General features: G+C 36.5%; 1 protein-coding gene across 4 annotated transcripts in view; it reads right to left on the bottom strand.

The window, feature by feature from the left end:
- The window catches only part of LOC124802124 (calcium homeostasis endoplasmic reticulum protein), a 341,070-nt gene that overhangs the window by 235,526 nt on the left and 90,937 nt on the right, over positions 1–14,607 (bottom strand). For all 4 annotated transcript variants that reach the window (XM_047263128.1, XM_047263126.1, XM_047263124.1 and 1 more), the window contains one exon: positions 150–261. In XM_047263128.1, coding sequence (XP_047119084.1) covers positions 150–261 — 112 coding nt within the window. The remainder of the gene's footprint in view (positions 1–149; positions 262–14,607) is intronic.

Below are 14,607 nucleotides of genomic sequence, written 5' to 3'. Positions count from 1 at the left end.
AATGACAAACCCACACACTTATTTCAAGTGACACTTCTGGAATGCAAAATAAAAAGACAGAAACGATAAATTAATCCAGCATGAGAGATGACACTACGCTGTCAGGGAATTTCAGGAACTCCATAATTCATAGCAATTAAGAACATTACCTTATTTAATTTGTTTTGCTGGTCCTCTGTGATGCCAATAGCTGTATTGCAAAACATGGGTACCACAACACTTTCCATTGCTTTTTTCAAGTTTTCAGCATTCTTTCGTGCACTGTATTACAAAAAAATATCATTTAAAATTCAGCTTACACCTCTATAAAGTTGGAGTTACAAGAGCTCTAGTATAGTATAAATTCTAAATGGAGCAATGCAGAAAAGGACATAATATTTCATTCTGTTGGACCAGCTGTGATTAAATTCCACAGTAGTCGTGGTTATACAAACTACAAGAGCGATAACAGGGTCCTTTTAAAACTTCTGCTAAAAATTCTGAAGAATACTATGGTGACATACTAATCACACTCCTATTCTTAAGATGAAAGCATTACGCTACGAACAGAAAATCAAAGCATATAATTCTTTAAAATCAGATGGTACGTTACATCAAAAGCTAAAACAGTATGTAACTTCAGATAGAACTCTTTCAACATAAACCGCATAAGTCATTAACATCTGTTGAAAAGTCTCTTGGAAACAATAAAAACTGCACAGAACTTGAATATACAAAGGTTTTCTGCTATGAAATATCTGTCCATATCAAAGTAATGCATTAGGTTTCAACATTTTGTAGATCTATCCTTAATACAACATTTATATAGTTTCTTTTTTGTCCTGAATGCCTCTTGGCAGAATTCTACAAGATTTAGCTTCTCCAGATCAGATTAACGACTGGTTGAAACATGTATCTGTATCAGTATCTCCTACACAGATATATGCACGAAGAGCAAATTTAACTCGCGACATATTATTACTGTAAACTAAGCAAAAAAATCCATTATTTATTGTAAATACAGGAGTTCAGTATTTGAAGATTTTTATGAACGCTTTCAATTTTGTATGTCAGTACCTTTGTTCTCTATTTCCCATGCCAAATCTGCCAAAGACACCAAAAATATTGGAGTTGGGAAGTAACATGCCTGACATTGCGGCTAATTTGGTACTGAAGTACGCTGCTGTCTCATGTCACAACACTGATAGTATTGTATATTTCATAGCTCATGTACAACAAAAAGTATTACAAAATGTGAACCAATCAAGGAGAATATAGTGCTAATGCAATCTCATTTTAAGTCCCTAAATTACTGTTAAACATTCAAGAACAAAATAGGCACCACGTCTTCCCACTAATGTTACATAACATACTATGCAGTTTGAACACAGACAACTAATCCACATGTCACCCAGATTGAAGGAAAAGAGGAGTACATGGTTTTGTTGGCAATGAAATTATTGAGAGGAGGAGGTGGAGAGACTATAAACTCTGATTGGACAAGTATGAGGAAGTAGGTCAATTACATCATTCATGAAGAAACTATACCAATTTTCACCTTAAACAATTTAGTGAACTTAACCCCACTCTTCCTGGTTGTAAAACAGTGTCTTAGCACACAGCACCATCTCACAACTGCCACAGTATTCAGTTTCACTGTGGTGACCAAACAGTTGCAGCTAAGAATAAGTATGCGGACAACTGACCCATTTTTCCACAGTTACTCGAAAGTATAACACACAAAAATTACCAGAAATAAAAACATAAAACTATATTGACATAAAAAGTAATTATACACAGCAGACCCCTGCAAAGCTATGCTGTGGCTCACAGCTTTAACACAAGTAGTGCAATAAATCAAATGCTTTCATAATTAGAAATTACTTTCTCAGTTTCTTAGAAGAAAACACTTTAGGAACACACTATGGGCATGGTGCAAAAAACTGAAGCCAAGCAGCAGAATATAACAGACAAGACTGATCTCTGTTTTCAGTTTTCCTGCTCTACTTGCATTTCTGTTAGTTAGGAAACTTTACGATCTTTCCTCTTCTCCCAATTTTTTCACAAGTCATCAAAGAAGTTGCAGCACCCATGACTAAAGGTCATCTTTTGCAATTTCATATGCAACTACATTTAGCAAAGGAACACAGCTCAATGCAATAATCTCATTCCATGTGTGGATGCAATATTGAAGAATGATTATCAGAGCAGCGTATTTTAGGTACTGTGCACTTTTAATACTTTACAATACAATTTTCTGCCAAATGCGTATCCTCTGCTTCATTTATTTTGGGCAGAAAGTAGGTTAGTGAATTGCTCCTTATGATCTGGCAGTTTTAAGTTATTAAGGCATACAAAGGTCATCACATCTATTGTTCATTACATTCAATAATAATATTTTGATTTATATGTAAATTTTATATCCAACTGCAAGTGCACTATCATCATTTTCTTCTTCAATACTTCCATTTTTATCATTCCATATAGAAAGAGTTTCTTCTTGTTCACTCTCCTCATTTCATCCTCCAAAAGCTATAGTGTATTATCACCACCACTGACATACTATGCTCACACAATTTTTGTACAAGCAAAAGCTGCCATTCTATATTGGACACACCAAAGCATCGGGTGTATTGTGAAACAGAGTGTACAGTTTATGCTATTTGTTGGTTAGAAGATAATAGGTGAATAAATGTGTCAGACTATCTGCAAAGCACAAAAAGAAAAATAACAAAAAGATTGGGTGAAGCATCGCTGATGCTGAAGTACAAGTACAGAACTATTACTCTGGACAAAATCTGAAATGGGATTCACAAAAAATAAGCACCCAGACTAGCAACTGTGACAACTTATTCTCATATATCTTGACAAAACTGTCTCTTTGTTTGTCTTTGAACAAAATCAGACAGAAGGAAATTAGGAGAGCAATAGCAGAATACTATCGAATGATCTTTCACAAAACCCAAAGAAATTCTGGGCACATGTAAAGGCTGTTAGTAGCACCGAAGTTAGCATCCAGTTACTCAGAGATAACACATGAGGGTGCAAAGCAAAGCAAAAGCTGAAATGCCTCATGTGCATTTTCAAATATTCCTTCACAAAGAAAACCAGGAAAATAGCTCCAATGCAATCCGCATACCACGGAAAAGATGGGTGAAATAAGTGTTAGTGTCAGTAGTGTTGAGAAACAGCTAAATCATTAAAATTGAACAAAGCTCCAGGGCCGGACGGAATCCCTATCAGATTCTATACTGAATTTGTGGCCAAGTTAGCCCCTCTTCAAACTATTATCTATCACAGATCTCCCAAACAAAAAACTGTGCGCAGTAGCTGGAGGAAAGCACAAATCACACCCACTTACACGAAGGATAGTACATGTGATCCACAAAACTACCATCCAACAGCCTTCACATCAACTTGTTCTACAATTTTAGAACATATTCTGAGCTCAAACAAAATGAGATACCTCGAAAAGAGTGATCTTCTTGCCAATCAGCACGAATTCCAAAACCATCCATCAAGTGAAACCCAACTCTCACTTGTTTCATATGACATACTAAAAGATTTGGATCAAGGCAGTGAGATGGATGTAGTACTTATTGATTTCCAAAAAGGATTTGACTCAGCACCAAATCTACGCTTATTACCAAAAGTACTATCCTATGGGGATCAAGTGAAATTTGTGAATGGACTGAGGATTTTTTTTGTAGGAAGGACTTTTTGCAGTTATCTATAATGAAGTACTGTCTAAAAGACGCTGCAGAAATATTCACTCAGATCTTGATAAAATTTAAAAGTGGTGCGAAGTTTGGCAACTTGTTTTAAATGTTCAGAAATATAAAACTGTGCGCTTCACAAAACAATAAAACCTAGGAATATTATGACTTCCAATAGGAATTCAACCTTTTAATCCTATACAAATTCCATTACTTAATAAATAGTATTCTATGACTGTAATACCAACGAGTCACAGGTGAAATCAGTTAATTCATACAGGTAACTTAGTGTAACACTTTGTAGGGACATGAAATAGATTCAGCAGACTTTTTGCTCGAAGGCTCAGGCATCATGGGTAAAGCAGGTGATAAACTTCAGTTTACAGGTAAAATACTGGGGAAATGCAGACAGTCTACAATGGAGATTGCTTACAAAACACTCGTATGACCTATTCTAGAATACTGCAAAAGTGCATGGAACCTGCATCATACAGGATTAACAGGCGATACTGCATGTGCATGAGAAGGACAGCATGAGTGGTCATACATCTGTTTGATCCATAGGATAGTACCACAGAGATGCCAAAGAAATTGAACTGGCAAACTCTTGAAGACTGAAGTTAACTATCCTGAGAAAGACTACTTACAAAATTTCAAGAACAGGTTTTAAATCACATCCCTATGAAGATACTACAACCTCTTACACATCACTCCTGTAGCGATCATGAGGACAAGATTACATTAATTACAGCGCACATGGAGAGGTGTAAACAATCATTCTTCCTATGCTCCATACATGAATGCAACAGGGAAAAACCCTAATAACTGGTACAAAGGGACATACCCTCTGCCATGCACTTCACGGCGATATGCACAATATAGTTGTAGGTAGATTACCTGTGCACCCTTCCTTGGTACTTTCACATGGGGAGGATAAAACTGTCCAATTTCATGATTGCATGGTGAGAGATGCCGTGAGAAGAGGATGTAGATATTGACCAATTATTGCACAAAATACTCAAAACTGAGAACAAGAAAACAAAAAAGTTGTTCAACAACAGTACTCTGATGGCACTGCTCAGCAGTAACGTTTAGTCATAAGGTTAGCAGACACTGATGCGGACTTGCTGCTTACCCAAAGAACTAGGGTTGGCAGCGACGAGGCAAATTATGAACACCAAGTGTCACAATTGCTGCTAATTAAGAATTTGGTAGCTGAGGTGCAAATTGTGATGATAGTACATCACTGGGGTTGGCATGTGCAGCTCTTCCTCTGTATGACTCCTGTATTTTGTATAATTTTTCTTTGTTGACTCCATTAAAGAAGCCAAAACATAATATGAGCCCAATAAGAATGTTGCACACAGTTAAAAAGTTCAGTGGTGACAGAATTCAGAGTAATGGAACAGTTGCAAGGTGAAATTTTTGTGATGTCTCATTTACTATTGATGTTAAACATACAAACAGAATCAGATTCTGCAGAGTTCGGAAAGCACATTGAGGAAAGGGAACTGCACCTACGTAAAAGAGGGATAAAATTTCAATTTATTGATAATGTGGTGGCAGTTAAGTTCCAAGAGGTAGAAATGAGTTTTTAACGCAAAAAAGAGATATTTGGAAAACACAATGATCCCCTTTCTAAGTTTATCAATACTGTTATTATAAAATTTATTTCCGGTAAGAGAATCTTTATCATTTCTTCAAGAAATAGAAATTTCACAGATTAGATGATTAGTGGCTCCTCACATCACTAATCATTTGACATTCACTAATAGATACAGGCCTCATTTAGATTTTGATCTGCATTATGTTCTTCAATTACATGCATTGACACTGTTACTACAAGTTTTCTACCAACAAGCTTACACCTTCCATAAAGTTGTAACGGTGGTATATCTTTTCTCATGGAACCTAGCAAATAATTTCTTTAGTCCACATGCCGCTCACTGACCTGGCTAAAATTCCCACCAACAATTATTGTATGAGGTGATCAAAAACTTTGCGTTTGAGGGTGTTGCAGCAATGTATATGCAACATAGTACAATTCTGGTGTAAGTACCAACGTATAGGCAAGGGATCAGTGTGGCATTCTTGTCCTTCGAACGTGCATGTGGTAAATGTGGAATCATCAACTACAGCAATGTAACTGCCAAATGCATCCAAATAGGACTAACATGTTGTTATTGTTTCCTTGCCTGCTGAAGGACAAACACTGGTACACATTCAGCAGAGAAGGAAGAATGTGTATGGGGTAGCACGCCTGTCAAAAACCACCATTGTGGAATGTTGTGCCAAGTTCCTTGCTGGTTGCGATTTGACACAGGATGCCGCTAGACCTGGGAGGCCAGCCTCGTCCATTACAGATGATGCCAACTCAAGTGGGAGACACTCAGGCACCCGTACTATAATCCTGATCTCTCCCCGAGGAACTGAAGGGTTGATGATTCCTATCGGACGAGGATGTGAAACAGGCTGTTATGGTCTTCACATGCAGCAGGGCACAATGTTTTTCCAAATGAGTATGTTCAATGTGGTGCGTTGGTGGGATGATTGCCTCAATGCTGACAGTGATTTTGCCATACAATTCTCGACTGTACTGCTTTTGAATGGAAACTTTCTGATTGCCCCTTATATTTTGGTTAAGGTCATAATTACACTGCAGTCTGCTCCACGATCCATTTATTTGTTTTCATCTCTCCTGATTCACAAAATACCTCTCCCCATGATACTATGAGTAACCCTCGGTTTCGAATTGTCTTTGTATTAAGTCCATGTCTTACCACCATAAAAAATAGTAATACACAGTGGTTGTACACGTTACATTTCAGACACATTGGAAGTTTAATTTTGAAAACACTGTTTAGTTTCCCTCAAAGCACTGAAGTAATTTTTACATTTTGTTTATTTCTTTTGCTGCCTATACGATAGTTGTCTTCAACTCCCCAAAACGCAAAAGCTCATCAAATGGTTCTAATGAGAGAATTGAATAGATCAAGTTTGCAAGTAGGCATAAGAATGAAGCACAATTAGAGTAAAAAATGTGTAATCAACACATAAAAAATAAAATAGTACAAATGAATGGGTAATGCCGCATTATTATATTACATTATCTAGTGATAGGCATAATAGATATGCATTAAACAATGGAAAATCCAGGGTGGAATGTAACAATGTAATGACAGATACATGTTAAATATTTTAGTGGGGCCTATGAAGTAAAAAGAAAATACTGAAAATATCCCCAGCCAGAAAACTAAACTTTGTACTAATTAAAAGACTTAGTTTACAACTAATCTTCAAAAATCCTACAATTTGCCACAATTTTTTAAGCTGTACAAAATGTTTTAGATAATTTGCCTAACAACTTCAGCAGGAGAAAAACATCTTATTAATGGCTCTTGATATTATAGAAGAAAACTCCTCCAGTAACCATAGAAACACGCACATTGGTGGTAGGATGTGAGTAAGAAATTGTAACGAAGCTGGATCATATATTAGTCAAAATCCTTGATGAAATAGATACTGCAACAAATCACAATCTAATTAACAATTTAGAAACATAAACTGTTCCTGCTTTATGTTTTAATGTCTGCTGAGTGATTACAAATATAGTTTAAAATTAAAGTTATTTTGTTTCACGAGTTTTCTCAATAAGTGAATTAGGTTACAGTTTTCTAGAATGTATTTCAGGAGCTTTATGTGTCACAATTCCTATACACTGTGACTTTTGTATTCGGTCTTGTAAACTGACAAAACGGCCATGCGAGTGGTATGCTGACCACATGTCCCTCCATATCAGCGTCCAGTGATGCCTGTGGGCTGAGGATGACATGGCAGCCCATTGGTACCGTTGGATCTTCACGTCCTGTTCAGGCAGTTTTTAGTTTTAGTGGCTTTTATGATACCAAATTGTGATATTATAGCACTTGCCCTCCCAAGGCAGTTATCGGAAACACGTGGCAAAGTTAAAATAACAAAAACCTTATCTGTTTTTTCAACCGTTGTGCATGCTATGGGAGTCCAGAGAGCTTCATGAGCAAGTTGTCGGGTCTTTACAGCAGCAGAGCACATTCTACTGGCATTCGATTGCACAGGAACACATGAGTCGATCGAAGTAACCTCATTCTCAAATGCAATAATATTGTGGTCAACTAACAAATATATAGCTGTGTTCACAATAAATTTTTACATTTATATTTGGCACCAGCCTAGCAATTTTTCCACTTATAAAAAATCACCCCTTTTTGGACATATTTGTTAAATTTTGGCATTCAAAATATTGAACACTTGAAGGTTACTTCACTGTGATGTTGTACACAGAAGAAATCAACAAAATTCACTGGTACATGTTTCTGGCATTTTGACATTGCAATTGAGGTTCTTACATAATAACAGAAGAGCTGATGACATTGTGACTTTGAACTGTACATAGGCATAGTGAAAACACCATGACAAGACAAATTATTAAGACCTTCACATATATATCTCTATTAATCTAATTTTCTCTTTGAAATGACTATATGCAAGACACAAGGAACTGAAGCACATTCTATTATTTCTCAATGAAAGTTGATAATGTAGATCTTTTCTGCAGCACTATAATGCCAAGAGAATAAACAAATGGTAAGTCAAGCCAACCTGCTCAACAGACAGCTAAATCACCTTATCACTCTACTGCATTCGATGGCACACACCTAGCAGTACTCTAGGACAGACTGTACCAACTTTTTGAGAACACTTTCATAAATCAGTTGTGTTTTCCCAGTACCACAATATGCTACACACTCAACTTTCTAATGCATCTGTTTGATTATATTATTACACATTGCTATTGGCAGTGATATTTCTGATTCTGTGACTTGAAAATTCACTTTCTAGCACTAACATATATTCCATTATAATAAGAGCAAAATTAACTCTTCTAAGCGGCAGTCCTGCTAAAAACAATCTATTTATCTGAGTGACTTCCTTACAACTGCAAACTGCCACAGATCACTGCCATCCATGAGAAACTACACCATAAAAAATGCCAATCACTCTTCTCTAATGTCAAGTATTCTGCATCAGCCAATTGCTATTCATCATGGTTAATATACCTCATCATTGTTAATATGCCACATAGCAAACTCATAAAGTTCTCAGAACAATTCCATATCAACTGATATGTCTTGCAGCTGCATTCTGTTTATTAAGTGACAGCATATCACTGAGCTGACTACTTTCAGGAAGTTTAATTAGAGCAGCAGCGAAACCCTTGTTTGTGACAAAAGTAACACTGATACCTGGCAACACCAAACAAGCTCTGTGCTCAGGACTGGCTATCTTACAGTCTACTGCACTGCACCAAACACTTCTATTCTGTTCCCCACTCCCTACTGTTTTTCAACCATTCTAGTAACATCCCATGTTCTGTACCCATCAAATTTTGGGACTTCCTTAATTATTTCATTTCTTTCTATCTATTCAATTTTGGTTTTGCAAAGCAATTACTCTTGCCACTCCCTACTATCATCTTTGTTTTATTTGTTCCCACTGTCTCATTCACATTTATCAGTCTCACCAAAAGTCAACTCTCAGATTGTAATAAATGAGTTTCTCCTCTTGGAATATGAAGCCTGCATGCTTCGTTTAACCATTTGATTAATATTGTACCATCCTAATTTCATTCCTACAGCAAGAAATTTTATGGGTCAATGACTTTCAAATAACTTAAAAATGTTATTCTTATTAAAATCCAATTATTTGTAAAGACACTTTCCTTTTAGTTCAATAAGTGTGTTCCAACAAAACTCCACAAAAATATGACCTCTACAAAACATACATTTATTTTTATCTTGACTATGATCTCTCTGTTGTGATTTTAACATCTTCGTGAAGAGAATGTACTCACAAATGGCTAAATGTAGATAATATGCTGTATGAAGTGTAAGCATGCAGCACAATTTAACAATACTGAGCTCTGAAATTACAGACCCATGAGCAGATCCATTTACCTAGTGAGAGAGAAGTGCATGGGTAGATGGGACATCTATTCAGTTCTGATTTCCTCTAGATATCCTAGGCATTACACAACACTACTACTCATGCAATTAGAAGAAAATTCGGTGAATCACTTTCAGGACATAAAATGCATCACAGCAGAGGCCACATATTACTTTTACTGTTTCTACTGCAGCTGTTTCTTAAGCACTCCTCCCCCCCATCATCGGCCAAAAGATCCACTGCTCTGGTAATTTGAATTTGCTTCCTGAGACTGAGCCAGATTTCTGGGATAATAACAAAAAACTGAGATCATAGATAAATTCAATCATGTGATTAACTACAACTGTGCCTTCTTGTACTTGTTCTATCATCAAATGGTGTACAACTAATTGCAGGTACTCTTTAGTTTGATCATTTAGTTTACTTGTTTAGTTCTGTTGTCTTGCTAAATGTATACTTCACTCACATAGTAACATTTAACGACCCCATGTTTCAAGCTGCAACCAACATTACATTCATTTTGCAAGTATCTCACACTGGTGATAGGATAGAAAACGATACATCTACTGCAAATACACTTAAGTTTTTGTATGCAGCATCAAATATCGCAAGCTACCCTTAATCTTTCCATATAAAGAGGGAAAAAAGATAAATGCTAAATCCACACAGAAAGTTAATGATCATATGCCAGTCACACTGCACAGCTTCAGTATTTCAGACGGTTTCTTGCAACTGTTTACATAAATGATGTGTTCATACATCCCTGAAATCTAAGGCATGTGGACATACAGAACTTGTTTTGTACAGTTCAAAGACAGGTGCACATCTCAGTGAACCTTTACACTAATGTCAGATGCCCAGTCCAGGAAGTTTGGCTATTCTGATAACTAGGTGTGAGCAACACTGCACAAACAAATTGGGGTCACTGAAAAAGTATAATGGGGCAACAATTTCTTACACAACGACCTCCACCGAACCCCAAAAAACTGAATCCACATGCTTTCATCAGAGTAATATCCTGGCCAATCACAAACTGGACATATACTCTGAAGTAATCACCTAGCCCATAACAAATACCCACTAATTTAGCATTATATTTGACAGAATGCTGTCATTTAAACAGCATGTAACAAAGACTACAGCTAAATAGAGGTCAAGAAATAATATTCTGCAAAAAATATGGGGTATAACATGGGGTTCTGTAGCTTCAACCTTACAGTTATCTGCCGTTGGCTTTTTCTACTTACTGGCAGAACACTGCTGCCTGCCTGGATAAAGAGCAGCCACACAAAACTGTTACACGGGCGACTACATCAAACAATGCGCATTATTACTAATAGAAGTAAGTCCACTTCAGTATTCTGGTTACCTGCTCTGAGCCGCTTTCCACCATCTAACTTGAGAAGAAAGAATATCCTCTGAGGGAATAAAAGAAAATTTGCAACAATCAACAGCTGCCTATTCATAAAGATATACTTGCTATACGATCCAACAGACTTCACTCCACACATTCCCACTTAGAATAGATAGCAAACTTCAACCTCCGCGAAGCTTGGACGCAAGAAAAGTATATAATAATAGTCCCTCACAGCTTCATAGCTTTCTCCAAGACAACAATAAATAATGGAAACTTGATCTGCTCAGTAGGACACTTAACAGGATCTAACCATGGGAAATGCAGTGACTTATTATACAGATGGGAAAAACAAGCAAGGTGGAGTGCACTTGCAGCTTTCCAAGACAGACTGTCTGACATATTGTTGAAAGGTGCCATAGAATTCGAGCCCTGTAAACCCCTCAGATGTCTTGTAGACTCCGATGTAAGTGATCTACTACATACATTTGTAAATTATGTACATGCTTTGCCTGCATTTCTAATATGATAGGGTATTGTCATGGGAGCTGAGATGGCTCCGGCCTTTTCATCAGGCTATTAGATGGGGCTTTCTTGAAGGTCATGGACCTTCTATCACTAGCGGGTTTCAGTAAATGATGACATTCGTACCATATAGGTCCAGGGTGAGACTAAAATGTCAAAGTTTTATGGCATTTTCGGAAAATCGTTATTTGCACACAGTTACATTACCACTTTATTAAACAACCTGTTTCTATCAGAAACAGTCCATCCTCTGGTATAACGTGATATCGTTAATCAGATGTATGACAAACCACAATTATTGACAAGTATTATACCATAATCCAACATGTAATACCCAACTATAATGCTGGGATACATACAGCACACAGCTGACAATGGAGAAAAACACTGCAAGACTCGAGAGGAATGCGATCTTCAGTCACGACTTACTGTGTGTGCATTGTACGTACGCCAGCATCACAGCTGGATTAAATACAATGATTTATGGCATGGCACTTGTTAATAGTTATGATATGTCATGCATCTGATAAATGATGTCACATTATAGCTAAGGATGGCCTGTTTCTGCTTAAAACTGGTAGTTTAATAAAGATACAGACGTGCTGAAAGCATGATTTTCCAAAAACTTCTAGAGGCTACAAATATTTCAGCGATTCAGCTACCTAAACTGGAAAGGCTTTCTTTATTTTCACCCACTGAATAATTTCTTATGCAAAATGTGATAGTTTTGTCTAATGTATGACTGTTTCGTGTAGGTGACTGTGAGGAGATGGTAGGATTTCTTAGAAGCTCTGCAACTATTTTAGAACATAAATTTCAAATGTTCCTTGATGATAGATTCCACATAAATGACGACCATTTTTACACTTCAGCACGCATCAAATCGACCAACATGGAGCAGTACTTACACTTTGACAGTTACCACGCTTTCCATGTGAAATTGTCTCTTTCCATCAGTCTTGGCTTCAGCACAAACGTGTTTGCTCAGATACTGTCTGCTTACAGAAATACACCACCAGTTTCACCTCTGCCTGGAATCGCCCCACACATCTAGTTCATAAATAAATATACTAGGTCAACTCAACAAACTTTGAGATTGCAGAGATCATCTCAAAACCAGAAAAGGATTACAGGATCCTAATCACATACCATGGCCTACCGGACCATGCCTTGCCTTGTTCTCATCCGTTTGACTGCCTCTGCAGTAAGACCTGTGCAACGCATCCTTCTTATTATGTATAATTTATGAACACTTAAGTTCAGTACCTTCTTCAGTTATTTTTACTGCTAGTATGTGTAATATGTAACAGTACAAAGACTAAATTTGCCTTTCGTACCTTCGTTTGGTGTTACTGTGTTTGCTTCTTTTTCCCTTAGTGGCCTAAAATCTTTCCACTTTTTAATGTATAGCACAGAGGCAGGCAAAACAGTCTTCACCTGTATATAATGCTTATATCATCTTCCTACAGTAATTACAATACTGTAGGTATGATATTTCTGTATCTTTAGTTTTCAATTAAAATTATTTTTCTATATTGTGACAATCTAAGATATTATGTTTTTGCTTTTTTTTATTGATTTGAAGGTTATAGTAACCAATTGAAACCTGAAACATCTTTTTACAATCAATATCACACTGATTAATATTTATTATTGACAGGCAGTTTTGACAGTTGGAACTGTCATCTCTTAATTTTCAAAAATTTTTTGGTTATAAATTGTGTTCCATAATGAGTTTATCACCACTTCTGAAATTATTAGAAGAGTTTATCACCACATTATCATCATGATAAACTCATTCATAATCAAAACTTTTTTGAAGATTAGAAAATAACAGTTTCAACTGGCGAAACCAGTTGTCAGTAATAGAATTAATTATTGCGATCTTGGCTATAAAACGTTTTTTCAATTTAAATATAGATCACTCATTCCACTTCCTGATTATGAGAAACACATTGTGAGGATCATTGTCATCCTTGTGATGAAGACTAAGAGTTATAATTATTATATAACATTCTGATTGCATATTCAATTACTTGACCACATCAAAACCTTCCTAAAATTACCTTCAGCCTTTTATGTCAATATAACAGCCACCAAGTTGTGAATATGGGCCCTAGCAGCTGCTTATTTATTGTACAAATTATGCTCAGTATTTATTGCCTACTTTGTCTCAATTTACAGTAATTTTCTGTTTCTTTCTTTTATCATTTCAATTTTTTCGTCTTACCTTTTCATTTATTTTTTTTCTCCTTTGCTACCATTTTTCTTTCATTTATTCCCTCTTTTTAGCTTGTTTCTGATGTATTTGAGCTCTTTTGTGACTTGTTGACCACATGCTCTGTAACATCTAACTGACCAGATTTTCAAATCTCATCCAGTTCCAACTGTTCATCTTTCTCATGGAGCTCAGTATATTTCTCTTGGGTGTGGTTTTGTGTGTGACTTTAATCATAAGGGTTATCAATCTCTCATGCACAAACCCTTTCCTTTTCTGCAAGAAGAAGGCACCCTCATTCTGAAAGCTAACAACTTCGCATCTGTGTGTGTGTGTGTGTGTGTGTGTGTGTGTGTGTGTGTGTGTGTTGCCACACTGACGCTAATTTTGTTTTCACTATCCACATAATATACTGAAGAAACTGTCAAAACACTGCACCACGTGATACTGTACTGTAATTTAAAGGTGCAAAAATAAAGAGTACCTCATTTTATATGAATAATTAACAATCGTAGCACTTTCAGCAACTCCTACTGATTTTTAATGTGGTTGAAATGTGAGCTGACCACTTCATTCCAGGGACAAAACTGTCCAAAGAACTGAGGCGAAATTGATGAGCCTCTCTAAAAATGTGCAACATCAATACCATTTGATACCAGTATTTTCTGTCATTTAAAGAGGTTTCTTCTAAGTTACACTTCTGCCTTACATCCTCAAATGATTTCCTTCCCTTCTAGGAAGTGAAACCAACCCTTGATGAGCAGCAGTTTGAGTGATATCAGAAATATGTATTTCTAATTACAATGCACTCCTGAAGACTGTCACAAAATGAT

The sequence above is a fragment of the Schistocerca piceifrons genome, chromosome 1 (genome assembly GCF_021461385.2).
Source record: "Schistocerca piceifrons isolate TAMUIC-IGC-003096 chromosome 1, iqSchPice1.1, whole genome shotgun sequence".
Taxonomy (NCBI): domain Eukaryota; kingdom Metazoa; phylum Arthropoda; class Insecta; order Orthoptera; family Acrididae; genus Schistocerca; species Schistocerca piceifrons.
This window is presented reverse-complemented; position numbering and strand designations above follow the sequence as displayed.